A 27,294-nucleotide genomic window follows, 5' to 3' on the forward strand; every position below is an offset into this window, starting at 1 on the left:
TTGTAGATGCTATTGAAGGGGCCCAAGATCTCTGAGGTCAGTTCTCTTTGTACTCTCTGAGGGCCTCCAAGCGCTAGGTAGGGACTGCTTCTTCTCCCATCTCTTGTCTCTGCTCCTCTCTCTCCTCTTGGACGGGTTCTGCAGCACCCTTGCACCACTGTTAGGACTGTAGTGTGTCTTCCACATGCATTTTGGAAGCAGCCTGCATAAAGGTCATGCAAAATTGATTGAAGTTTGAATGGAATAGAATGGGCCTAGAGAGAGAAAAGTGGGACTTCTAAGCCCAGATATGGTTGCAAGTATTGATACATTGACTTGGAGAAAAAGAAGGGACCCTAGAGGCTATCGAATCCAACCGCATCATTTGACACAGAAGGAAACTGAGATCAGAGACATTAATAACTTTTTATGTTCGCAGCAAAGCCAGGATTTGAACTCAGTTCTGATTCCCAGTCTAGTTTTCTTTCCTAACCAAGTAGTTGGCACTATATTTCTTTTTTAGCTATTATCAGTCATTTCTGACTCCTGTAAGGGTAAATTTTAGGTTTGTGACTGAATATAAATTTAATTGGTTGCCAGGGATTAATTCAAATCACAAATAAAATACTTATGTCAGTTTGGAAATTTTATGGTGGCCTAATTAATATAAAGGGAAGGAATTAAGAAGAAGAGAGAGGGAAAAGGGTATAGGATTTCTCCAGCCTAGTCTGTGCCAAGACGAGTTCAAAAACCTCTGCCACGAGGCCTTCTTAGAAGATTAGGGGCTTCCTAAGAGGATAGTGTTTTGGAAGGTAAAGGAGAAAGGAATCAGCCTAAACTCTGAGAGAGCTCAGAGAAGATGCCTTACCTGGACTAGGATACTAAGCTTCCCCCAGTAGTGTATCAAGGACACTCATTGCCAAATCTGGACAATAACTGCCACCACACCAAGATGCTCAGCAAGCATGCTGCCACCTCTTCACGCAAAGAGCCCAAGAGAGGAAGTGATGCGAAATATATAGACTGTTTTTACATCACTTCCTGTGTCTCTCATGTACCAATGGTAGCTTAAGCTTGACTTATGACAGCCCAGGGGTCTGTCAGTTGTTTCTTATTTGTCATTTGCTAGCACATGTCTGTCATAGGCCATGTTTCTCAATACTTAATCCTTAAGTAGGGGTGTAGACGTTACTGTTTTGTTAGACTAAGCAGGATGGAGTAAATTTAACATTCACACTCTTCATGGCCCCATTTGGGATTTTCTCAGCACAGATAACTGGAGTGCTTTGCATTTTACTTCTAGCTCATTTTATTGATGAGAAACTGAGGCAAATAGGGTTAAGTGAGAGTCCAAGGTAACACAGATAGTAAATGTCTGAGACCCAAATTTCAACTCATGAAGACAAGTCTTCCTGACTCGAAGCCCAGTGTTCTATCTAGTGTACCACCTACCTGCCATATTTTTTATTAGAAGACCTTTTCTATTATAATCTGTTAGAACATTTTATTAAGATAAGACTGATATCTTTTTAAAAAATATATCTGAAGTCCTGTTTTCATGCTAACTTACCTTCATTTCTTTTTTCTTCCTTTTCCTTTACTTACCTTCCATTTCCTGGTCATTTTCACCCTTCTTTGAAAGTCCACTTTGTGTAAAGTACTGGGATAAGTGCTATGAAGTGCCATGGGAGATACAAAGATTAAAAATAGACATTTTCTGTTTTTGCTAGTGGAGTTCAGGCAGTAGTAACAGGTACCCTGGGAAGAGGTATAAATAGTTCAGAAGTCTCCTTTAACACTTGGATTCAAGAACATATTCCTAGTTCATTGAGCACTGGGGTTGGATTCAGAAGACCTCTGAGTTCTAGTCCCAGTTCTGCTATTAACTGGTTGTATGAATGAGTTCACCTCTCTAGATCTCTTAATCCAGTTCTTTTGTTACAGATGAAGACCTCTAAGGTCGCAATATTCTTAATATTCATTTTCTTTTTTAAAAATCTCCTTTGAAGCTTCTCTCTTATTGGGCTGAAAGGGAAAATGGGCTGGGTTTGCTAATATCCCTTAAGTGTCAACTTGTAAAAAGTTTTTTATGTGAGTTTTCCAACTTCACTATCAAGTTGGCTTTCTACAGATACTGATTTTCATGCAATCAAATGTTCTTCAATATTAGACAAATGAAGGACTGTTAAGTGTCCAGTAGCCAGAAGAATTAAATTACTTGCCCACAGTTACATATCTAAACTGTATTATTCATTCATTCAGGAAATCTTTATTCAAGTGCAGGATGCAAGATACTGTACTAGTTTTCAAGTTACTTTATCTTCTACCAAAAGGGAAACCTTTACTTCTTACATAAAGTAGTCATTTATTACAAAACCTCAGCAACTGCTATACTTAAATGGACTATAAAATAAAATGCTCCAAGTAATATGTATAGTTTTGCAGAATTGATAATTAGGAGATGTCAATAGGATAATATTATATTTGGTTGAATTTAATAAAGAAAACAGTTTTTCTGTTATCCCTTGCTACCACCAAGGAGATTTGGGGTATATTTATGAATTATTAAACTGGACCTGGAGGGGAAAATCAAATTTTCATTATAAATACTTTCCTTGTACTTTAGGGATCACTTATAAATAACTTATTATGAAATGAAACTATTTAAATCATAATTGCTTTTTAATAGTCTCCCCCAAAAAATGTTTTGAGTCAGAAATCACTTCAAGATAATGTAGCAAGAATCTACCCCTTTTATGTTTGAAGGAAAAGGTTAATGGTAATTTTAATAGAAGTGTCCGTTGATTGAATTTAAAGCCAGGAAATTAGAGGTAAGCCACAGTTTAGGTACAACTCTTGAGAAGCTAGATCTATAAATGTTAAATTAGATTTTTAAAAAAAGGAGTCCCAGTTGTCCATTTAGTATGCTGGAAAGGCAACCATCATTAGATTGTAGTTAGTGGTTCAAAATGTTTTGTAGTGGCTAATTAGTTGAAAAGCTTCTTCCAGATGTGTTACTTATAATCTTGCCCAATTCTCTGGTTCAAGAAACTAAGAAAAGGGGGCACCTGGGTGGCTCAGTGGATTGAGAGCCAGGCCTAGAGATGGGAAGTCCTAGATTCAAATATGACCTCAGACACTTCTCAGCTGTGTGACCCTGGGCAAGTCACTTGACCCCCCATTGCCTAGCCCTTACTGCTCCTCTGCCTTGGAACCAATACACAGTATTGATTCCAAGACGGAAAGTAAGGGTTTAAAAAAAAAAGACAAGAAACTAAGACATGAGTTAAAGGCATTCTTCCAAGAATAATCACAAAACAGATACTTCCAAACAGATTAGATTTTTCCTAATGGAACAAAGATTGACTACAGTCATCTCCTATAAGGTTGTTAGAGTCTAACAGTAAATGTAATAATCTCTTCTATGCTAAAGGGATATGTGTGGATGCAAATGCTCATTGCCTTTTGGATGAAGTTCATGGTAATTCAGTCTCATTGATAACCTTTCACATAGTTTATAGCCACACAAAAATTTAACCATGTAGTTATCAGATTAGGATTTCATATCGGTTTAAAGCTTCGTGCTATTTTCCTAACTAGATTCCTAGGGGAAAGCGGGTCAGAAAAAAAAAGTTTATTACTACCTTTTTAAAAAAGGTTTATTTGATACCTTTTTTCTGATTTATGCTTTTGTGATTTCTTGGTTTCTCTTCTCTGTCTTACTGTCTTTTTCTTCTCTCTCTCTCTCTCTCTCTCTCTCTCTCTCTCTCTCTCTCTCTCACACACACACACACACACACACACACACACACGAAAACTCAGAGATTATTTAGCCCATCTTTTTGATTTTACAAATGAGGTGAGTCACAGAAGCTCCTTGCTTGCTTCAAGAAGCTACTTGCTCAGGGATGTAGTGACAGAATTGGGATTTGAATCCCCATCCTCAGACTCCAAATCTAGCATTAAGAAGAGAATTGTGCTCCATAAGTTATCCCCAAGGTCCCAAACTGGTCATAAAAAAATTATTATAAGTAATTATAAAAATAATAGCATTCTCTGGAATTTTTTTTAAGCTTAGTAAACTTCAGGGTGGTTGTTAGTTAAAGACCTGATGCTAAACTTAGGACTGATTTTCAATGATAACCAACAAAACCAGCTTCCGGTGCACAATTTAATACCATAATCCAGAATTATTGCAGTCCTTGGACTGGAATCATAAAGCTTGCATTTATCATCTCTGATGCTTACTTCCCATGTGACCACAGGCACTGTAAATGGAAATCAAGGAGCACGGTTATAACAAGGGGTATGTTCCTTTCAATATAGGTGTTTTTTACAGAGTGACAATCACCACCATATTTAATCATTTATCTTTTAATTAAAGATCCTTGGATCCCCCATACCAGGGTAAATTCCAACCCTTCTTTTTTTTTAGTTTTTAAATAATATCCGAAGCTCACAAAGTTAAATGCCTTGGCAGTGATTATACAGTCAGAAATGAGATTTGAATGAGGAATTTGAATTCCCCTAGCCTTGATACCACTTAACTATTTGATAAAATAGACCGTATCCACTTGAATCCTCTATCTAGCAGAATTCAAAGTATATATCAATCAAGTATGGCAATAGAGTAATCACATAAAATTTAAGTGTTTCAAAATCTCTATGAAACAGACTTTGTAGAAGAGGAGAGAGAGAAGGCAAAGAGGAAAAGCCAGCCAATAGCCAGCAGCCTCTGGGAAAGCAGAGAAGAAGGCCGGTGTCCAGGTCCCAGAGTGCCAGGGAGCCTACTGATCATGCACTGCCTTCTTTTAAGTGCCATAACTAATAATGTGGATGGAATTGTCAAAGCTTCGATAAGTGTGGGCCACTAGAAATTGGATAACTGGAAGTCACAAACTTTTTGTCTTGTTTTGAATGACAATATAGAGAGAGAAGGGACACAGAGAAATGGTGTACTAGTCCATAGGAATCTAAGGCCATTTGTTTTGGCATAGACATAGGAGTAACTAATGCTACAGGGTTATAAGGTATTAAAATGAATCATTTTGGAAAGCATCTTCTTAAAGATATATTTATATCCTTGTTACGCGTGCCAGGGATGTGCCAGGCCAGTTCATACTGGATTGTTCCTTGATATCACTGATGGTTAATTTTTACTACTAATATTTGTTCCTTCACTTATGATTATAGAAAATGGTAAGTTTATAGGAAGAGGTGCAAAGTCCTTTGAGAACTCTAAGAAGGATAGAAAGAAAATACCATTTCCTACTGAGGGATGGGGAAATGGAGGGGGAGACACCTAAGAAAAATGCTGAGCCTTGCTAGAGGGAAAGGATTTCAGTAGGCATCCAGGAGCCATTTGTGGTTCCCAGAGTGGACTTTATTCAGCTTCACAACTGTTTTTAAGTATAGTCTGCTTTCACTGCTAAATGAGCTGTGGTGTATTAGACCTTTAGCACAATAAATGTCTAGTAAGAGGTTGTTGGAGAGGCAGGTATCAAATGATTTATCTTCTTGTGAGCTGTGTATTGGAGAAGTACAAAATCATGTGAATGAGATAGCTTTTTGTTATTAGTATTTAGCATAGTAAAATCACTAGGGAGTTTGTTAAAGAATAGATATGTGTGCAATTTAAAAAAATATTTATCTAAATATTAAAATAAAATTGTATATTCAAATGTAAAATTTTATGCTAAAATAGATATTAGATTAGCAGGATGGGGGTTAATACTCATCTGAAAATATTAAAATAAAGTAATATCCTGAAATGTAATATTTTGTCCTTAAGAAAATCACAGGCATCTGGTTTGTTATTTTTCTAACCCACCTAAAACTACTAAAATAAAACTACATTGAATTATAAAAATTTGATCCTTAAAAAATAGGTATCTAATTGGCTATTTTTAAATACTCAGATGAAAAATGAAAATAATTCTATATTCAAATATAAGTTTTTGTTCTTAAAAATATGGGCATCTGACATGTAGTAATTTGTTCTCCATCTTTATATGATTAAAATACAAAAGATCAGTCCCTGTAACCTGAAATGTATTAAAGAAGAGTGAATTGTACACCAGCTACTCCCAGCATTTTCTTGCCATCTTTTTTTTTTAATAAAAAGTTAATCCTTATGATTTTTTTTCAGTACCAATTTGTGTGTTCAAATCCACACCTGCTATACTTAATTCTTAAGAGTTTTCCACCTGGAATCATAAACATTTCTTTTCTTTCCTTGCTTTTCACAATTTAGGTCAGCAGTGCAAATGACCCGTGGTCAAATTGGAACACTGGTAAATCAGGAAACTGGGACAGTTCAGATGGCTGGGGAACAAAATCAGAAGGTTCTGCTCAGAAAAACACTTCCAACAACTGGGATGCTGCCTTCGGTCATCCACAGGCCTATCATGGACCAGGTGAGAGAAAGCTCTTCTGAGCCTTCAAGGAGCCAAGTCATTCACAGTAGATAGCATGTTAAACTGTCACTTGTGATTATTTACTGAATTTTTTAAGGGGAAATTTTAGGGTTGTGACTTAATCTAAATTTAATTGACCGCCAGGGAATATCCCAAATAAAATACCCAAGTCAGTTTGGAAATTTTATGGTGGTTTAATTAATATAGAGGGAAGAAATTAAGAAGAAGAGAGAGGGAAAGGGTATAGGATTTCTCCGGCCTTGCCTGTGCCATGGGGAGTTCAAAGACCTCCACCATGAGGTCTTCTCAGAAGATTAGGGGCTTCCTAAGAAGATAGTGTTTTGGAAGGTAAACAATAGCTGCTACCACACCAAGACGCTCAGCATGCTGCCACCTCTTCATGCAAAGTGCTCGAGAGAGGAAGTGATGCGAAATATATAGACTGTTTTTACATCACTTCCTGTGTCTCTCATGTACCAATGGTAGCTTAAGCTTGACTTATGACAGCCCAGGGGTCTGTCAGTTATTTCTTATTTGTCATTTGCTAGCACATGTCTGTCATAGGCCATCCTTCTCAATATTTAATCCTTAAGTAGGGGTGTTGACATTCCTATTTTGTTAGACTAAGCAGGGTGGAGTAAATCTAAAATTCACAATTTCCATGCCATTTTTTTTGTTCTCCTGATGCCAGATGCTGGTAGTTGACATTCTTTTCAAAGTACAGACAAATGTCAAGCCACAAAGGAGTTGTCTGCTTTGTGACACCTGAGGATGTCATTATCTCCTTTATTGCCCATTTGGGCCCCAGGACTTATAATAGGACTAAGAAGGCCTTGGGCTCCTTTTGTATCCCAAAGCCAAATGCTTAGCTATTGTTTGGCATGAATTATGCCAGTCTGTACCCCGAGTTAGCAGAGGGAACTGAGAAATGACTACATGACAAGAGGAACTGCAACTGGCCACAGCATGCAGGTGGCCTCTGAATCAAAGCACAAATACTGTAGAGGAGAGTCCCAAGAAATCCAGACTGCTAGAGTTCTCTATTCTCATTTTCTTCCTTCACTTCTGTAAATCTCTTTGCCTCTGTATAGTAAGGTGGAGTGCCTGAATCCCCTGTCCTCCAAGGGTGGAGCCAGCTGGCTCTTCCCAACCAAGAAAACAGCATCCCTGGCTGGCTAGAGCAGAGGCACAAGAAAGACTTCTACAATTGGAGAAGATAGGGCAAGCTCTAACTGTTAAGGGTACCACTATTTCCCCAGAGAATCTTTTAGCAATAAAAATCAGATAGTCACACCTCCTGACCCGGACAGGAATCCATCCCCCTCGGCAGCATACAGTAGCTTAGTTGACAGGTTCTTGTTTATGCAGAGTATGAATGGCCTTCTACTCACCCCAACACTAGCCAGTGAAAAGGAAAGACAGAAGGTATGGGTTAAAAAAAAAAAGACACAGTTTTATGAGCATAATTCCAGATTACTCTCCAAAATGGTTGAATCAGTTCACTGTTCTACAGTGTATTAGTGTTCCCATTTTTCCATATCCCTTCCCACATTTGCCATTTTGCCCTGTTATCATTTCAGCCAATCTGATAGGTATGAGATATCTCAGAGATTTGGCTTTTATTTCTCTGATCAATAATAATCTAGAGCATTTTTTCATATAGTTATATATACAACTTTGATTTCTTCATCTTAAAAAAACTATGTGTTTGATAAAAATAAAAATCCAAGTTTTTTTTTACAAAAAGAATTCACCAGTTGGAGGATGGTTCATATTCTTATATCTTTGACAAAGTTCTAAAGTTCTTTACATATTTTAGATATGAGGTTTGGTTATTCATAAATTCTTCTCCCATCCAACCCTGTTCTTCTAATTTGCTTATATTTCCCTTTTTCCCTAGGTAACATCCATTTTAATCTTATCTATATAAATGGTATAAATTATTGGTCTATATCTACTTTCTACCAAATTGCTTTCTAACTTTCCCAACAATTTTTGCCAAATAGTGAATTCTTACTTAAAAAACCTGGATCTTTATTTTTATCGAACACTGGTTACTGTAATCTTTTATAACTATTGTATATATATATTGTTTCACTGATTTATTTTTCTATTTCTTAACCAGTACCAGGCAGTTTTGATCATTACTGCTTATGATATAGTTCAAAATCTCATACTCATATACTGTCTTTCTTTACATGATTTTTCATTCATTCCTTTGATATTGTTGGTCTTTTGGTTTCCAAATGAATTTTGTCATTTTTATCATTCATTATATTAATTTTTCATCATTTAATTGGGATAGTATTGAATATGCAGATTAGATATGTAAGAATTAAAATGGTTGAAGGCCATAAACTGTAGTGATTAAAATAGTGGAAGATATAAATTGTGATAAATATAAGAGTGGATGAGTAAGTTGTGACCACAGGAAATGTGTTTTCACTACAGTGTTTTGTTTTTAAATCAAATATAAGGTGGTCGCCAGGGAAATATTCCCAATTATTCAAATATACCCAAGTCAACTGGGTTTTATAGAGATTTTAATTAATACAAATGAGGAATTAATGAGAGAGAGAAAGAATAAGAAGGAATAAGTATGAAGGGCCTTAAGCCAACATGGTTTAGACCTGAGTCTTAAGAGAGAGAGAGATCAGTCAGTCCTTAATCACTCACCACAAGATCTGTCCAAGCAAGGATTCTAGTGACACCAGGCCAGCATCATCTCAGCTGCCTCCACTAGCTCAATCTCCCCTCTAAATGTATCTGAGCTCCTATTTAAAGGGCATTTTCTCCTATGTCACCTCCCCCAAGTCCTTATATCTACCAATCACAGTAGACGTTTTTCAAAGGACAGACCATTCTTAATTCACACCTGAGTAGACTAGGATCTCTGAGTAAGTTTTTTCCTTTTTCCTCCTTGTAAGTTCACAAGTTGCCTGACCTTTATAGGTACTTAGCACCCCTTTGTATTAGTTCTAAAAATAGGCATGGCTTAAGAACTTTTTTGTCTTACTATAAGTATGGGTTTAAGTACTTTTCATTGTTCAGCAAAGAGTTTACAACTTTATCTTCCCCCTAGGGCATGCTTAAGTATGGTGAAGTAGAGTTCTCACATTCCTGATCAAGTACCTTCACTGCCTAAATGGGGAATGGTCTTAACCCAGCCTTATGAAGTAGGGTCTGGGAAATTTTTAAGGTTCACAGATAGAATTGTCATTTTAATTATTTTGGCTCTGCCTATCCATGAGCAATTACTATTTCTCCAGTATTTGTATCAAGTGTTTTGTAATAATAATTCCTATATTTTATCGGGTTTTTTAGGCAGATATATTCCTAACTATGTTATTCCATCGATATGTAGAAATGCTGATGATTTATGTGAGTTTATTTTATATCCTGCTACTTTGCAAAAATTATTGATAGTTTCAACTAACTCTTTAGTTGAATCTCCAGGATTAGGATTATATATATATATATATATCATGATGTCATCTTCAAAAAGAGATAGTTTTATTATGTCTTTGTTCATTCAGATTCCTTCCATTTCTTTTTCTTATTGTTATTGAAACATTTCTAATGCAATATTAAGTAATATTAGTGATAATAAGCAGTCTCATTTCACTCCTGATTTTATTCAGAAGGCTTCTAAAATCATCATCATCACAAATATTTGCTGATGGTTTTTAATATGTGCTCATTAACATTCTCAGGAAAAATCTACTTATACTTAAGTTTTCAAGTATTTTTAATAAGAATGAGTGGGGTTTTTTTGTCAGAAGCTTTTTCTGCATCTAGTGATATAATCATATAATTTTTGTTACTTTTTTGTTGATGTAATCAATTATGTTAATAGTCATTCTTACGGTAAACCATCTCTGCAAAACTGGCATAAATCCTGTTTGGTCATAATATATAATCTTTGTGATATGTTGTTTCCTTTCTAATATTTTATTTAGGGTTTTCATATCTATATTCATTAATGAAACTGACCTGTGTAATATTCTTTTTCTGTTTTTGTTCAATACCATATTTTTTCCATAAAAGGAGCCTTGGCAAGACTTCTTTTTAAATAATTGTTCTTAATGTTGGAATTAGTTGATCTTTAAATGTCTGGTAAAATTCACTTGTAAATTCATCTGGTTCTGTTTTTCTTAGGAAGTTCATTTATGGCTCTATCAATTCTTTTTTTTCCTAAAGCAGGTTTATTTAGATATTCTATTTCTTCCTCTGTTAGTCCTGGCAATTTATATTTTTTGTAAATATTCATCTACTTCATTTAAATTGTTAAAATTTGTCAGCATATAATTGGGCACAATAAATCCTAATAATTGCTTTGATTTCATCTTCCTTTATTGGTAATTTCACCCTTTTCATTTTTTATGCTGGTGATTTAGTTTTCTTTTTTAAATCATATTAACCAATAGCTTATTTTGTTATTTTTTCATAAAACCAACTCTTTGATTTTATTTATTAATTCAATGGATTTTTACAAAGGGTTGCCCAGGGTCACACAGCAAGGAAGTATCTAAGGTCAGATTTAAACCCACAATTTCCTCTCTCTAGGCCTGACTCTCAACCCACCAAGTCATTTAGCTGTCCCTTAAATTCAGTATTGTTAATCTCACCCTTAATTTTTAGGATTTCCAATTCGGTATTTAATTAGGGATTTTTAATTTGTTCCTAGGTTTTTTGTTTTTGTTTTTTTGTATCCCCAATTTAATACTGTGAAGAGTTAAATTTTGGGGGTAAGAGTTTGAACAAAAGTCAGGAGAGCAGCTTTGTAAACACAAAACATTTAGTTTATTATTAGGAAAATACAGATAGGAAATAGGAAGGAAGATAGGGAGGGAGGAAGGGAAGGATGGAGGGTAATCTTATGTAAGCTTTTAACTATACCTAAGATCCCAATCCTAACTGAAATTTTCTAGAAAACCCTAAGTCTATCTGCCTTTGAGGGCAATTGCTTCTGCCAGAGCCAGGCTCTAGCTTTTCTATACTCTATTTAAGAATATACCCAAGATAATCAATAAAAACTCTCTTAACATTATTCTTTCTCCACCATCCTGATATAAACATTTAGGGATATAAAATTTCCTCTAATTATTGCTTCTGCTTTATCACAGGTTTTGGCATGTTGCCTCATTGTTATAATTTTATTTCATAATATTTTTTCTATGACTTGTTCCTCATCCCCCTTGTTCTTTAAGATTAACGTATTTAATGTCAAAATATTTTTATTCCATGTTTTCATGGTGTGAAGATCCCTACAATGGTCCCTTATTAAATATAATTTTTTTGTATCATGCTGTGAAAAGGATGGATTTAATCTTTGTTTTTCTGCATTAAAATTTTTGTATTCCAATATATTCCTTTTTATTTCCTGTTCTGTTCTCTCCAGTTATATATCATATCTAGATTATCTAAGATTTTATTTATCTCCTTGACTTCTCATTTATTTTTTGGTCCTTTCTGAATGTCCTATATGTTAGCCAAATTGGTCCACTCACCATTGCTCCTATATCTCCATATTCCCTGATGAGGACTATAATCCCCTCCACTTTGAGTTCCTACCCGCCTTTTAAAGCCCATATTGCCTTATACCTTAACAAAATTTAGGGTTAGAAGATACCCCCTTGTGCCATCAAGATAGAAACAAGGTTCTGTAGAAGTGGATAGCAGTGATACCAAGAAGTGGACAACAGGGGCAAACTTCCCATTTCACAGTTTTGCCTCTGACTTTCCCTGCCAGGTCATATTTGTTGAGATGAGAGCACAGGAATGAAAAGACTTCTGATATCTGAAAATATTACTCCATGTTCTCCATCTTCTTGTCATTGGTGCTTACCCTTTCCTCTTCCCCTTCTGTCTCATCAGCAGCTGCCGGGGATGACGACGACTGGGATGAAGACTGGGATGACCCCAAGTCGTCACCTCCTACTTACTTCAAGGATATAGAGTCTCCTGAAGCTGGAGGGGCCCCTCGAGGCAATGCTCGTGTTGGTGGGGCTTCTATGAAGATTCCACTTAACAAGTAATTATGTCCAAACAAAAATCTTGGCTCTTTTAGTTTTTAATATTAACTTGAAAGCTTTTAACCCCTACTGATAAATTAGCCTCTATTTTGTAGGCCAGTCTTATTTCCAGCCATCTCTTTGTAGTGAACTTCATCATTAGAGAGGCAGCCTGGCCTTGAGTCAATAAAACCTGTTCAGTTCCTCTCTTCCGCCCTCGCTGAGGGAGCAGCAGAGCCTCGTGTACCCTCCTCAGCACAAGGGAGGAATGAGGGCTTTCAGGCCCCTTCAAGCTCAGGTGTTCAGAGAGATGATGGGGCAAAGCGCATCCAACATTAAACTTTTCCTGGTAATGTCAGACAAGAAAATACATCAGACCAAGCCTAATATGTGCTACTTTACTCTGTTGCTGTTTCACCTCCCTGCCTGCTAGTTACCTTTTTAATAAGGTTCTTGGTAGGCCTCTAGCTGCCTGGGAAGGTCTGGTGACACAGTGCATTCCCATGGCAGTGGGCAGTGGGCATGTCCAGTGGTACTGGGACGTAGGAGGAATAGCATCGGTGACATTCGGCCGGTAGTATTCCTCTGAGGGGCCAGTTTATGACTGCTGGGGGCAAAAACCTCACACAAATCCTTCATTCTCATTTATAGTCTATTTCTCAGTGCAGCAAGTCGGCCTATGTCTGAAAATTGTTGTGTTGTTAGTAAATAAAAGCTGGGACAGCCGGTTGGTGCAGGGGTCAGAGATCTGGACCTGGACTTGGGAAGGTGCCTCTTCTCAAATTCAAATTTGGCATCAGGCACTTAATAGCTGTGTGATCCTGGGGAAGTCACTTAACCCTATTTGCTTAAGCTTCCTTTTCTATAAAATGAGCTGAAAAAGGAAATGGCAAAGAACTCCAGTATCTTTGCCAAGAAAATTTAAATGGGGTCATAGAAGAGTCAGGTGCGATTGAAAAACAACTGAGCAGGGAGCAGCTGGGTGGCTCAGTGGATTGAGAACCAGACCTAGAAACAGGAGGTCCTAAGTTCAAATATGGCCCCAGATACTTCCTAGCTGTGTGACCCTAAGTCACTTAACTTCTTTAAGCCTCAGTTTCCTCATCTGTAAAATGGTGAGAACAATAGCACCTCTCTCAGAGAGTCAGTGACAGTCAAATAGGATAACACATGTAAAGCGCTATAGAAACACAATTATTTTTAGTAAAGCCATCCCTCACCAAAGTGAAGGTTTTACTCAAAGCAAAAAAAAGTACTATCACATTCTTCAAGTTGCTGCATTTGAGGTGGATGAGCTTTTTCCTTCCCAGTCATTCCGAGTTGCAAAATTAAGACAATAGGGAAAGAGTTCTAGGACAAAAGGGATTAGGGACTGCTGTGATTATGAAGATCTTAATTTTGGAAATAGCAGCATGACTTTGGGTAGGTCACTTTGCCAATCTCTGACACTGTTCCCTCAGCTGTAAAATAAGGATATTGAATTCCGCCATCTCTAAAGGCCTTTCCAACTCTAAAATACTTTTTGATTCTGAAAATTCTTCATCTGCTAAATTTATAAAAGGGTTATAAAAACATAATAACCCAGACCTCCATCAGGAAGTACCGGTCTCACCAGCAGGTAGGCCTGGTAACATGTGAATCTGTGCAGTTCCTTAGTTGTGGGGCTTAGAGAGTTAAATGTGACACACCCCACTTCTGTCTGCAAGAGGGGCTCTGGGCATCTGAGGCTATCCCACCTTATAGGTTTGTTCTGGAGACAGACTCTCTAGGACCTTGTTAGAACTAATCTTCTGTCGAGGGCAGAGCAGACAGCAAAGCTAGCCTGCATTTGGGTTATTTTTCCCCACTTGAGACCTGGCTTTGGGCTGAAGATGCTCTCTGGTCCATCCCCAGGGGGACCAGGTCTCACCGGCGACCTCACTCCTTCAGCTCCCCTAGAACCCACCGCTTTTTGAGAGTTGAGAATGTTTTAAATCATTCGATAGTGTATGAATAAATTTTAATCTATTAGAGTAATACCAGTGAACAATACCTATTTTCAATCATTGTTTAACACTAAACATTTATACCTGTGCATTAACATTTTATTTCCATCTGTGAGCAGACTTTTCTGTGGTATCTGTCCTGATATTCATGGACTATAAATACCGAGTCAGGTTAACAGAGAGTTGAGATTGTTTTAGAAAATATCTGTTTTCATTGCACACAGTAACTGCAATATTGTGGAATGATTCATTTAGCCACTCTTAGGAATAGTGATCCAGGACAGTTCTGAGGGACTTGGGACAAAATTGCTGTCTAGCTCCAGAGAAAGACTTGTTGGAGTGGAATGCAGATCAAAGCAGTGATTTTTCAGTCGTTTATGATTCTGGATTTAGTTTATATAAGATTATTCACGTATTAAAAATGAACAACATGGAAACAGGTTTTGCATGTATCGTCCAGATTGAATCCCTTCCTGACACTGGGAAGGGAAAAGGAAGAGGGAGAGAAATTCAGTCATATAACTTGGGAAAACTTGCATGGAAATTTGTTATAACATGTCATAATTGGTTAAAATTAAAAAGGTTTGTTTTTGTTTTTTAAAGAAAATCTAAAGAAATCTGCTCCTTCTAAGACTAGAACCTGATGATTTTGGTGACACCATAAAATGGCCTTTCAGATGACCCAAGTATTTGAATACATATTCAGCAGTAGGTTGATACGGATACAGAATAGGTTGTAGACAAAGATCCCTACCAGGATACCATGAAGAATGTATTGCAGACTAGGAAAGTGATCTCGAGGATGTCAGGCAATGGTAACAACAATATTAAATTAAAGGGAAAGAGGTCTTGTTCATTTGAGTGTCAGAAGGCTGGTGGCAGCTGAGCTGAATTGTATTGTTTTGGTATTTGTATCAAAGAGACTAAGATCACTGGAAGGCAATGATTCTTCATCCTAAAACAGGCCAGGGTTATGAGAATGTTAGCATGCTTTTATTTAACTGGCATCTACATATTATGACTTATTGAAAATTTACTACCAAACTTCTCCCACCCTTTATAGTTAAGATAAACAATGTCCCTGTAAATATATCGCCTTCTCTAGAATAAGACTCACTTTCTTAGTAGCTACAGCTTGATTAAATGACTAATTGGCCATTGAACAATCTGATTAGACTAGGTTTCATTTAGCACTGTTTCTCGGCATGCATCTGAAAGAACAAGGTGAAAATTGTTTCTAAAAAGTAAACAGGAATGGGAAGATTTAAATTCTTATAAGAAAAGATTGGGGAACTCAAAAGCATTTGTTTCTGTGATTAGATTTCCTGGATTTGCAAAACCTGGAATGGAACAGTACTTATTGGCAAAGCAGCTAGCAAAACCCAAAGAGAAAATTTCCATCATTGTAAGTTTGTGTTTGTTATTTTGTGTTTTTTATCTCCCTAAATAAGCTGTCTTAACATAAATTTTAGTACTGAGAGAATTGTTTCCTTTGTGAAAGCTTTAAGATCCCTAAATAACTAACATTATCTTTTAATATTTAGGAATGCTAGAAATAATTAGGATATTACTGCCTTTATCTATTCTCTTCAGATCTTTTTTCCTTTCCCTTGGTAAGACTATTAGTAGTAAGAATATCCTCACCACAAGTATTGCATGGCTATAGATCACTTTTTATCAGACCTTGGAGATAAATTGATAAGCTCAATTTTTATGCTTGAATTTATAGCCTAGAAAAATATACATGTCATATCAGAACAGGGCACCTTCTCCAGCTTGTCAGTCTTTTCAGTGAGTCGGCTGTAATATGGAGATAAGGAGAGAGAAAATTAAAAAACTGGTATTTAAAGATGCCATTGAGGATATTAGTCCTAGAAGTACCGTGCCCTTCACTTAATGTTTACATAACTCACACAAAAAGCTTTTGGATTTCATCCACAAATTATGACAGATAAGAATGTTAGCCGGCTAGGAACTCCCCAGCCCGTGGGTCCTCCAATCAATCTCTTTCCGGAATATTAACTCATCCCATAATGCTGTGCTGATGACTGAAGAAACCGTCATCACAGTAACCCCAAGCCCTAAATGAAGGCGGAGCATCCTCTCCCTATATCACGAGCTCTTCCCGGGGGCAGAGGAGTTACAGATGTGTCCTCTTCCTCACTTGTACCCACACTCTTTGGATCAGCTTTGAGATTCTCTGAACTTCCAAAGATGTGTCAGGAGTCTGCCGCTCCTGAAGCCATGCTGGTCGCCAGAGGCCACACTGAGTCCTCCTTCACCCCAGTGGAGGAGGATGTATTTTACAGCTGCCCTTCCTAATGAAGATAAGTACACTTTTCTAAAGTGTATCTAGTTTCTAAATTAACTGAATGTGGAGTGTGGAGTAAAAACAAAGACATTCTCTGGGGATGGAACCTAATAAGGACGGCAGATCTGAGCCGGGACGCCTGTCTGTTAGCTCTCTGAGATGGAGCGAGGGAGGAGCTTTCCATTGACAGGCCGTTCACCCTTCACTGCCCGGGCCCGGGAGGTCTCTCAGCTTCTAGAGAGAAGAAAAATAATTTTCGATGGGCCGTTTTGCGTGCAGGTTGGAGATTATGGCCCAATGTGGGTTTACCCTACCTCTACGTTTGACTGTGTTGTCGCAGACCCCAGGAAAGGCTCCAAGATGTACGGGCTCAAGAGTTACATCGAATATCAGTTAACCGCCACGGTGAGTGCCTGCGGGCCGCCAGGCCATTTCTGCTAACGCCGCCTTCGTGTTCCGGCCCTCTCTTCAGCTCCTGGTTTCTCTGGCCTTGTTTTACAGAACACTAATCGGTCCGTCAACCACCGCTATAAGCACTTTGATTGGCTCTATGAGCGCCTCCTGGTTAAGTTCGGCTCCGCCATTCCGATCCCCTCCCTCCCGGATAAGCAGGTCACAGGTGAGTAGAATGCAGGCTGGAGCTGGGCCTGTCAGGGTCCAGTCACAGAGCCACTTTAGCCACCATGCCTGGAGGCCTGGCCCCAGAGCCACCCAGGCTTGGAGAAGTCACTCGCCTTGGGCTGCCTCCCCAGCCCATCCTTCTCCCCCCCAGGGTTACTGTGAGGATAAGAGGAAATAATCCTTGTAACTCAGCAGGGGCCTGGCATAAAGTAGGTGCCTGCCATGTAAACCTTAGCTGTTACCATTGTTGTTAACAATGTGCTTTTTTTTTAACCCTCACCCTCTGCCTTAGAATCAGTTATATCTATTGGTTCTTACAAGGGGTAAGGGCTGAACCATTGGAGTTAAGTGACTTGCCCAGGATCACACAGCAAGAAAGTATCTGAGGTCTGATTTGAACCCAGCACCTCTTGTCAATGGGCCTGGCTCTCAATTCACTGAGCCACCCAGTTGCTGACCTGTGTCTCTTCCCTACTGTTGTGACAGTCATAGTAGAGATTGCCTCCTTCCTGGAGGAGCGGGATCTGTGATTTGGAAGAGATTTCATTTATCATCATGATTGTTATTATCATCTTTTTTTCTCCCTATACTTACTGGAAGTTCTGAGATTCCCTTGAGCTTTTGCTGGGACCTTCAAAGAGTTGTAGTGAAATAAAAGTATGATCATGTCTTAAAGGCTGGTAGATGAGCTTCATGTGTATGTTATTAAAGAGTTATTCTTATAATTCCGAAGCTTTGGGGAAATGACCCTATTGCTATCTCCCTGAAAAAAGGAAGAAAATAATAAAAGCAATTTACATTTCTATAGGGTGTTAGGTATAACAACCTGTTAACGGTAGGTATGGCAGTGATTGTTCCATTTCGTAGATGAGGAAACTGAGGCCTAGAGAAATCAGGGGACCCATCTGTAATATGAACCCAGATGCCTTGGTTCAAAGTCTGGTTATTCTTCTATAACACCAAACTGCTTCCTAGCAAAAGAGAAGTAGGGGTGGGCTTGAGGTGGGAGGGGGGAAATTGGAAGGGAGGCCATTATATCAAGAAAAGAAAAATACTCCTTATGTTTTTAAGATTCTGTATCTTTAATTTCATTAAGAAGGGCCAGTAGATACTACAGTGTATAAAGTCCCAGGCCTAGAGTCAGGAAGACTTATCTTCATGAGTTCAAATCTAGCTTCAGATACTTATTAGCTGTGTGATGCTGAGCAAATCACTTAATCCTGTTTGCCTCAGTTAAAATGAGTTAGGAAAGGAAATGGCAAAGCACTCCAGTAGCTTTGCCAAGAAAACCCCAAATAGGGTTACCAAAAAGTCAGATACAACTAAAACAATTGTACAACAAAAATTTTATGAATACTGTTGATTTTAAAATTTCATAGTATCTTTTCACATAAAATAAGAATTCATGTAATATTAATATAAGTGATTTCTCCCAGTATTCCTCTCACTAATGAGTTGCAGAAATCCATAAAAAGCATTTTAATTACTCATAAAAATGCCCTTCAAGTAGTCAAGAATCCACTAGATTAGAAAAGTAATGTCTTTTTTACATACAGATTTGTTTGAATTTCTTTGACTGTTCTTGAGCCTTCACACACATTAGCCTCTCATAGTAGTAGGGTTTGCTGAACTAACTCTGTGGAGGACAGAATTGGGTTTTTTGTTTCTTTTTTTTTTAATTCAGAGTTTATTAGAAATAAAATACTTAATGCAGAATAGTGTTTCATGTCTAGTGAATGATGTTTTTCAAGCAGGCTGGGTTCCTCCCGGGGCTGTGACTCAGTGTTTTTTTTAAAAGGCAGACAGCCAGCAGTGTGTCACTTAAAAGCAACAGCCCCTCTGTCTAAAGAAAGATGAGCATTGATTCCCCTGCCCTGGGAAGCATGCCGAGGAAACTGGAAAGCCCAGAAGTGACTTTCTTTTCCTCCTCCTCCCCATTGACCTCCTGCCCAGCAATCCTAGTCTTATTGTAGAAAAACACTCGTATCATTTAAACCCTATAACACACAGTCGGTGGCAAATAGATGACGAAGTGGCATTTCTATAGACTTCAAAAATAATCCATGAAGAACTCAACGGAGATTAATCTGAATTAATTTTTTGCTTGTTTCAGGATTGAGTTCTTTATTTGTTATTATGAACGAGGCATTTTTCTTCCCTGGTTGGGCCAAGGATTCATTTGTTCTGTGAGTTGATTCAATGAGGAGCTTTGAAAATAGAGAAATCAGTTACCTTTCAGTGAACTCTGGAAGTCTTATATTAAACCATTGCTGAACAAAGGGGTAGGTCAGAGTTGAGACTTTGATTTTGATTAGGGCACTTTTGGGGTAGAATATAGATATTAATCTGTTGCTGATGATTGGTCATATGGAATATTTCTTTAGCGTTTTCCATCCTAACATGAAACTTTGATGCGACAGGACTCCGTGTCACATTCTGAAGTTGATTATTTAAAATATTTTAGGAAGTGACATTCCATCCTCTAATCCTTCTCAAAGGGAGATATTCTTGTTGTTATCTAAGGGGTTTTATTTTAGTTTTGTGGGGTTTATACTGACCTGCCACTGTTTTGTGGAACTCCTCCCCCAGGAGATGGGAAATAGCTTGAAATACTTTGTGCAGGCTACTAAAGGGAGATCTCTAGACATTGCTGTATCTTAAGTGCACAAGACCTTTCTAATCCAGCAGTCTGAATATCAAGGACCATCTTGAAATCTTAACGGGAACCCACGAGGTTAAGGAACCTTAAGAGGCCATTTTCTAAAATGATGCTTGAGCTATACTTTCAAAGCAAAATTCCAGACTACCATTTCGGTTTTATTTCTGTAGAGATGAGGATTATGGTTACTGAGATAAAGTACTTTATGTATGTATTGCTCAGAATGCCCCAGAAATTCTTTTAATATGTAGTTAAATGAATTGGACCCAAAACATCTTTTAAATATTGCTCTACTAAAAATTTCATTTTTAACAGTTCTTTCTTATCCTTAATAATAAAAGGAAAAATTATTTAAATCCAGGGTGAAGATTTAGACTAAAAATGAATACTGCATGATAGGTTTTCTCAAATTAATCACTGAGTCCCAAAGAATTCAGTCACTGAAAGGGTACCTTAGTAAAAAGCAGCTGAAATCTATAAAGGGTTTTAAGTTCTTTTACAAAGCAACATTGCTCCAAGAGTTATTTAGGATCATCTCAGTCCCACCCCCTTATTTTGTCATTGAGGAAACAACCCAAGAGGAAGTCCTTCAGTCCCTCAGGCTGTGAAGAATCCCTGAGATACCTGAATTTCTCTGTCAGGAAACCTGGGCAGAGCACTGTCCAAAACCACTGGAGGCCAGCATGGCCCGGGGGAGGGAAGAACCTATTGATGAGCTACTTGGTGACCAGCCCAGTTTCCACCTCACCAGCCTTTCACAGCCATGTACAGCTGGCTCGAAGGCAGCAAGAGCCAGAGAGTTCTGTCTTAGTTGGATTTCTGTCTTCTGTTGAAATAGAAAAAAACAAAATTAGCTTAGTTTTCACTCAGTATTACCTCAATACTACAAAAAAGTTTCATCCTCTCAGTCCTTGGCTTCTTGGCTGATTGGCCTTCCTCTACAATTGTGTGTGTGTGTGTGTGTGTGTGTGTGTGTGTGTGTGTGTGTGTGTCTGTCTGTCTGTCTGTCTGTCTGTCTGTCTGCCTGCCTGCCTGCCTGCCTGCCTGCTTGCCTGTCTGTCTGTCTGTCTTTTTCCCCCTCCCTCCTTTGGGGTGGGGAGAGGGAAACCCTTACCTTGGGTCTTAGGAACAATTCTAGGACTGAAGGTTGGGAAGGACTAGGCAATGGGGGTCAATTGACTTGCCCAAGGTCACACAGCTAGGAAGCAAGTGAGGCAAGATTTGAACCCAGATTCTCTCACCTTCAGGCCTGACTCTCGATCCACTGAGTCACCTGACTGCCTCTAGAATTGCCTCTGAAGCCTTTGAATATTGAGATGTTCTGAACTGCGCCTCCATTTCTAGATCAGAAGTCATCCTTTTTAAACTCTTTAAAATTTTCATCCAGTTTAAAAAGACGTATTTCCTAGTTGTGTACTTATTCCATAGTTGGGTAGTTTTCATTTTCAAAGCTTTCTAAAGGCAAAAGGAGAAAAATTGTGTATTTCTATATTGTTTTATGTGTATAGAAACATGCAGCATTTTGACAGGCTGATTTTCTACAAAAACAAACATTTCCTACAAAATTAGAAGAAATTGCTTACTGAATTCCATTGAAATTTTTTTTCTTCTTTCTTTACCCTTCTTTTTATTTTTACTTCTTTTATTTTGGGTCTGTGTGTCCACAAAGTCCTATTGCTATTCCTAGACACCAGTCTCATGTTAGTGGCAAGCGGGGTGATTCATTAGCCTCAATTACACTTTAGTCCCAGGTAGTCAAGCACTTTGAAGTCCTTCAAGAAAGCACAGCTGAGGCCATGATGAGGGGATCTTTCAGGTGCAGAGGTGTGGGGGCCACAGCCATGCCCCTTGCATTGTTGCTAATCAGTAATGATCCCCCTTGGACCAGATTTGAATTCTTTATCCTAATGTGACTCTCCTAGGACGCTTTGAAGAAGAATTTATAAAGATGCGCATGGAAAGACTTCAGGGGTGGATGACTAGAATGTGTCGTCATCCTGTCATCTCAGAAAGTGAAGTTTTCCAGCAGTTCTTGAGTTTCCGGGATGAAAAGGTAGGAAATGACTTCATAGTGACCTTTCAGATCCTGGAGGATCAAGTTTAAGGACCACCAAAGAGCCACAATTTTGATACTTTCTTTTATTAAATGCCATGTGGGAGCTCCTCTCCTGATTGCCCTTTAAGACGCAATAAGAGGGGGGCGGCGAGGTAGCTCTGTGCCTTTAGAGACCGGATGTCCTGGGTTCTAGTTTGACCTCAGATACATCTGAGGTGTGTGACCCTGTGGCCTCGCCCTTATCCCTCTTCTGCCCTGGAGCCAATACAGTGTTTATTCTATTCAGTGGGGAAGTATTTTGTTGTTGTTGTTTGTTTTTTTTTTAATGCAATAAAAGGAAATTTATAGGAGGGAGGGGTTAGGTGTCATAGATCAGACTTCTTCCTTTGCCATGAGTCAAAAAGAAGTGGAAGATGAGTGCTTCCCTAAGAGCCTTTTAAAAAGGCTAGATGGGGTCAAGGAAGCGAATCGGATGAACCTTATACTTGCAACCTTCTGGACTTAGGGTAAGATTAAATAGAAGAGAAAATACATTTATAGACCTGCTGATATTTTGATACTGTTTTTTTTTTCTTTTAATGATCTTTTAATTTACAATGTGTAGCCATTGTGCATATTGTTTCCTTGTTTTGATTATTTTATTCTATATCATTTCATACAAATCTTCCTGAATTCTTCAGTTTTATCATTTCTTTGTTTGATTGTTTTTGTCTTTATGGAAAATTTTATTTAGTCAAGAACATTATTCCTTGGTTACAAGAATCATATTCTTTCCCTCCCTCCTCTCCCTCCACTCCTTCCCATAGTCTCCGACATGCAATTCCACTGGGTTTTACATGTGTCTTTGATCAGAAACTATTTCCATGTTGTTGGTGTTTGCACTAGGGTGATCATTTAGAGTCTATATCCCCAATCATATCCCCATGGACCCATGTAATCAAGCAGTTGTTTTTCGGTGTTCTATTACTGAAAGTTTTGGAAATGATTTTTCCTCTCAGGAAAGGTTTAAAGCATTCTTTAAGTCAAACTTAAGATACTGATATTTCCTGTTCCTAGAAAATGTCCTGCATCGTCTCAAAACAAAGACATTATTGCCTTTTTCATGCCCTTTGACCTAGTAATCCTACCAACGATCATATATCTGAAACAGATGAAAAACAGAAAGCATTCTCTTGTCTAGATAGATAGCCAGGCACATCCCATAAATGACATATGTAACATGTCAATAACATGATACATAATATAAATGAACAGGATCAATATAATAACCAGGACTGACTTTTGTGATTATCAAGGTTTTGATTTTTTTTGTTTTTTAAGTTTACACTTCCAAATGAATGTACATTGTATGTAAATCTATTTAAGCAACTCTTAAATGGAAATAAAATGATTGCCCATTGACTGAGGAATAGATAAGCAAACTGGCATGACAGAATGAATGAATAAAAACTTATTTTTAAAACATTTCCTATATTTCAAATATTGTGTGTTGGTTTGTTTTTGGTTTTTTTTTAACCCTTACCTTCTGTAGAATCAATACTATCTATTGGTTCCAAGGCAGAAGAGTGGTAGGGGCTAGGCAATGGGGGTTAAGTGACTTGCCCAGGGTCCCACAGCTAGGAAATATCTGAGGCCAGATTTGAACTTGGGACCTCCCATCTCTAGGCCTGGCTCTCATCCACCGAACCACTCAGCTGCCCCCAACTGTGTTAATTTTTAAGAGCTACAAAAAAAAAAAAAAAAACAAAAAAAACAGGATAGGCCTTGCTTTCAGTGAACTCACATTGTGTTGGGAAGACAACACATATCTACCTTGTAGCTGACCATCCTTACAGTGGATGGTAAAAAAGCATAGGAAGATTTGTATAAGCTGATGCAGACTGGAATAAGCATGACTAGAATAACAATATACCCATGCCTGTGCATTTTACTTACAATAAAATTTAAAACCACAAAAAAGAGAGCTAAATGAGTAATTAAAACAATAATCTTAGAGAACAGGACATAAAAAAATATTTCAAAGGCAGAGGAATTTATGCAAAAACCAAATATTACATAGGTTTTCAGGAGCTGCCCCTTTACCAGTTCTTTTTCTTTGCTAGAAGAGAAAAGTTGGTTCTGAGAAGGAAAATTGTGGGCAGTGGGGTAAATGGATATAAAGAAGGCATCCATAAAAGTCTTGCAAAGGAAAAAAATGTGCATTCTATCAGCAGCAAGATGAGGATGAAGTGGAGAAGTCCTCTAAAATACATTCCATTCTTTGGCCTCTTTAGATGATGGATAATACCAGACATTTCCGTAGCAGGGACCCTCTGAGAGTTTTGTTTTGGCCGTGGTATACTGGCATACCTGCATTTTTGTTAGGTGAACTCTCTATGATAAAAGATAATTGTGAAGCCAAATGAAGTGTTCCTTTTTCTGTCCCTGGTTTACGTGGGCACACTGGGAGGGAAGGAGGACACGGTGAGGCCCTTGTGTGTTTACTTATTGTGAGTGTTGGCTTGGAGGTGGCTGTAGAAACCCTGAGTGGTAGGATTGAAGCAATGCGGCGGTTTTCTTGTGTGATCTCCTAACGTGGCAGTCCCTTCCTGCGGAGACCCCTCACCTCGCGACCGGGGCCTTTATGGGGAACGCTGGGCAAGGCCCTTCCTCATTCCTTGTCAGCTCCATCCTTCTGGCCTGGAGATGGGTAGGAATCTCCCAGAAAGTAGGTGATGTTGGGATCACAAAAAGGACTTTCTGTCCTGGGATTCCTCCAGACTCAAAACATTCTTAGGAGGCCTCCGATGTAAGGTCTATTCCAGCTTCGTCATGTGGTCGTGCCAGAAGCAGCCTGTAGCTGAGCCCTCGGCGCCCCCCATCCCTTTGTGGTTCATTAATCTCCACCTTGAGGTTTAGCCATTCCCGTATGGCCTCCGACCCTTCCCAGTCAGATGACCCTGGGCCAGTCACTTCTGCCCATTGGCCGCCCTCAGCCCTCTTCTGCCTTGGAGCCGTGGCACAGGGCAGATCCCTAGGAGCCTGTCACTGATCTCCAGTGCCTCCCACAGGAGAGTGGGATGGAATGACAGGCCCCGTTAGGCTGGGGAGATCCAGAAGGCTTCATCGAGGAGGTTCTGTCAAACCAGGGTCTCCAACTGGCACAGGAAAGAACATGTTGAATCTGCATGAGTCCCCTTTGGTTTTCTAAGGAGGCTTCCAGGAGGACCCACCTGGGATCACAGATTTAGAGCTGAAACAGCTCTCGAGAGGCCCTCTGTCCAAACCTTCATCATACAGATGAGGGACCTCGGGCCTCCGAAGGTAAATGGTGGCCTGGGGCTCTCCTCACCACTCTCGCCTTCTTTCTAGGAATGGAAAATGGGGAAGAGGAAGGCGGAGAAGGACGAGATCGTGGGCGTCATGATATTCTCAACCATGGAGCCCGAAGCCCCGGACCTGGACCTGATCGAAATGTGAGCCCCCCTCGGGCCCCCTCCCCAGCCCTGCACCTCCCGGGGGGGGGGGGGGGTTAGACCAAGCCACAGGGTCTTGTAGAGAAGTGGCCTTCCTGTCCCATCCCAGGACCCAGGCTCCCGGGGGCACCCCGGAGCTCTTAAGAATGGCACGTGGCTTCCACACGCATTATCGCATGGATCCCTGCTTATTTTCCTTGTATGAAGGCCGGGGCCCAGGCATCCCTCAGCAGGCTCCCATTCTCTCCCGTATCCAGGTATCACATGGTGATGTCCTGTGTTGCTGTTCCACTGTGGACATGGGCAAATGCTTTACCTCAGGGCTACGCAGGAGACCCCTGAGCTAAGAATGTTTGATTGTCTCTAGCAATACAAAAACAGGCCTTCCCCTTTCCCAACACCTGCACTGACACCTAAACCGTGGCCTTACACACACACACACACACACACACACACACACACACAAATATGCGCGCGCCTCTGTGTCTTCATTCCTAAATTGAGGGGATTGTGACCTATCTTCTGACATAAGATGCTAAAGTTGCAGTAAATTGGAGAAGGGAAAAAAAACTGAATTTCCTCTCCCTCCTTTTCTCCTTTCAAATTCAATACTGTGATGATTGGCTTCACATTTATTGGCAATTCCATAAAAGGATTATGGAAATGATCAAACAAATCAGTGTGAAACCAAAAGTGTCCAGTATCATCATCAAGACAGGACAGAAATCTGTTTGCATGTTTGCCCTGAAAAAAGCAACTCCAAAACTTTTTTTTTCTATATGCTTTGAAAGAGCTTGTAAAAAGGATCTTATCTCATAAGAAATGATGATAATAATAATTATATAGTACTTTCAGTTGTGTAAAGTGCTTTAGCAATATTATTTCATTTGACCTTACAACTCTGAGGGTTGGGGGTTGTTATTATCCCCACTTTACAGACAAAGAAACAAGGCAAACTGAAGTTAAGTGATTTGCCCTGGGCCACTGAGCTAGGAAGTGTCTGGAGCTGGATTTGGCCTTCCTGATTCCAGAGTCCAACACTAGCTGTTGTAGAAACGGATTAGGACTTAGAAAGCAGTTCTTCCATTCATAAAAGAAGCAAAGAAATCTTCATCTGGAGTGTCCGACGTTTAGGGGATAGCAAGTAGTCTATTCAGAATTGTTCTTTTTGGACAGTAACTTAAACCAGCCACCAGATATAGCTCATCTATGATCGTGACGGATTGGAGTATGTTGAGATTTCATAGAAATTCCTATTAAAGAAACAATGAACTCTTTTACCCCTGACTAAACGTGGTTATCAGATTTACAGGGGATGGTGAAACTCAAGGTGGGCACATGATGATGGGACTAAATAAGCTAAACCGGCAGACGTCATCGGGGATGCCACCTTCGTGTCCTCTGTGGTGCGTGCCGTCTGTGAAGCGGCTTGTCCTGGGCTTTACGGTCGTGATACTTATTGTACGTCCTTTATGCCACACACACAAGCCTGCGTGGTGAACGCCGCTTTAGTCGCTTGGTTTTTAGTGTGCCTTACGTCACACGGTCCCGTCTCGTTCAGCCTTCCAGCCTCAAGCGGCCTGGGGAGAGGGAGCCGCACGGCTCAGCTAGGGAAGCCAGAGCACAGGGATGGCTACGGCAGGGTCTCGTGCTTGAAGAGACCGAGGGCATCCTTCCATTTACAACCACTGAAGCCTTCGTTCTCTGCTCATGCACACCAAAGATAGCTGCGCAGGCAGCCAGGTTCCCTGCATTCGGGTTGGGGATCCCCTCGGGGCCTCAGCCCCCTCCTCCGGGT

The 27,294-nt window shown here is 39.3% G+C and overlaps 1 protein-coding gene across 6 annotated transcripts in view; it reads left to right on the forward strand.

Moving 5' to 3' along the window:
- Positions 1-27,294, forward strand: part of SNX9 (sorting nexin 9) — a 113,077-nt gene that overhangs the window by 69,377 nt on the left and 16,406 nt on the right. For 4 of the 6 annotated variants that reach the window (XM_007484806.3, XM_007484810.3, XM_007484809.3 and 1 more), the window contains 7 exons: positions 6,233-6,395; positions 12,273-12,429; positions 15,715-15,799; positions 16,985-17,110; positions 17,207-17,324; positions 21,908-22,038; positions 25,393-25,496. In XM_007484806.3, the coding sequence (XP_007484868.1) occupies positions 6,233-6,395; positions 12,273-12,429; positions 15,715-15,799; positions 16,985-17,110; positions 17,207-17,324; positions 21,908-22,038; positions 25,393-25,496 (884 nt within the window). The remainder of the gene's footprint in view (positions 1-6,232; positions 6,396-12,272; positions 12,430-15,714; positions 15,800-16,984; positions 17,111-17,206; positions 17,325-21,907; positions 22,039-25,392; positions 25,497-27,294) is intronic. The other 2 variants (XM_007484808.3, XM_001381336.5) reach the window with 1 other exon arrangement.

Source organism: Monodelphis domestica, chromosome 2, assembly GCF_027887165.1.
Source record: "Monodelphis domestica isolate mMonDom1 chromosome 2, mMonDom1.pri, whole genome shotgun sequence".
Taxonomy (NCBI): domain Eukaryota; kingdom Metazoa; phylum Chordata; class Mammalia; order Didelphimorphia; family Didelphidae; genus Monodelphis; species Monodelphis domestica.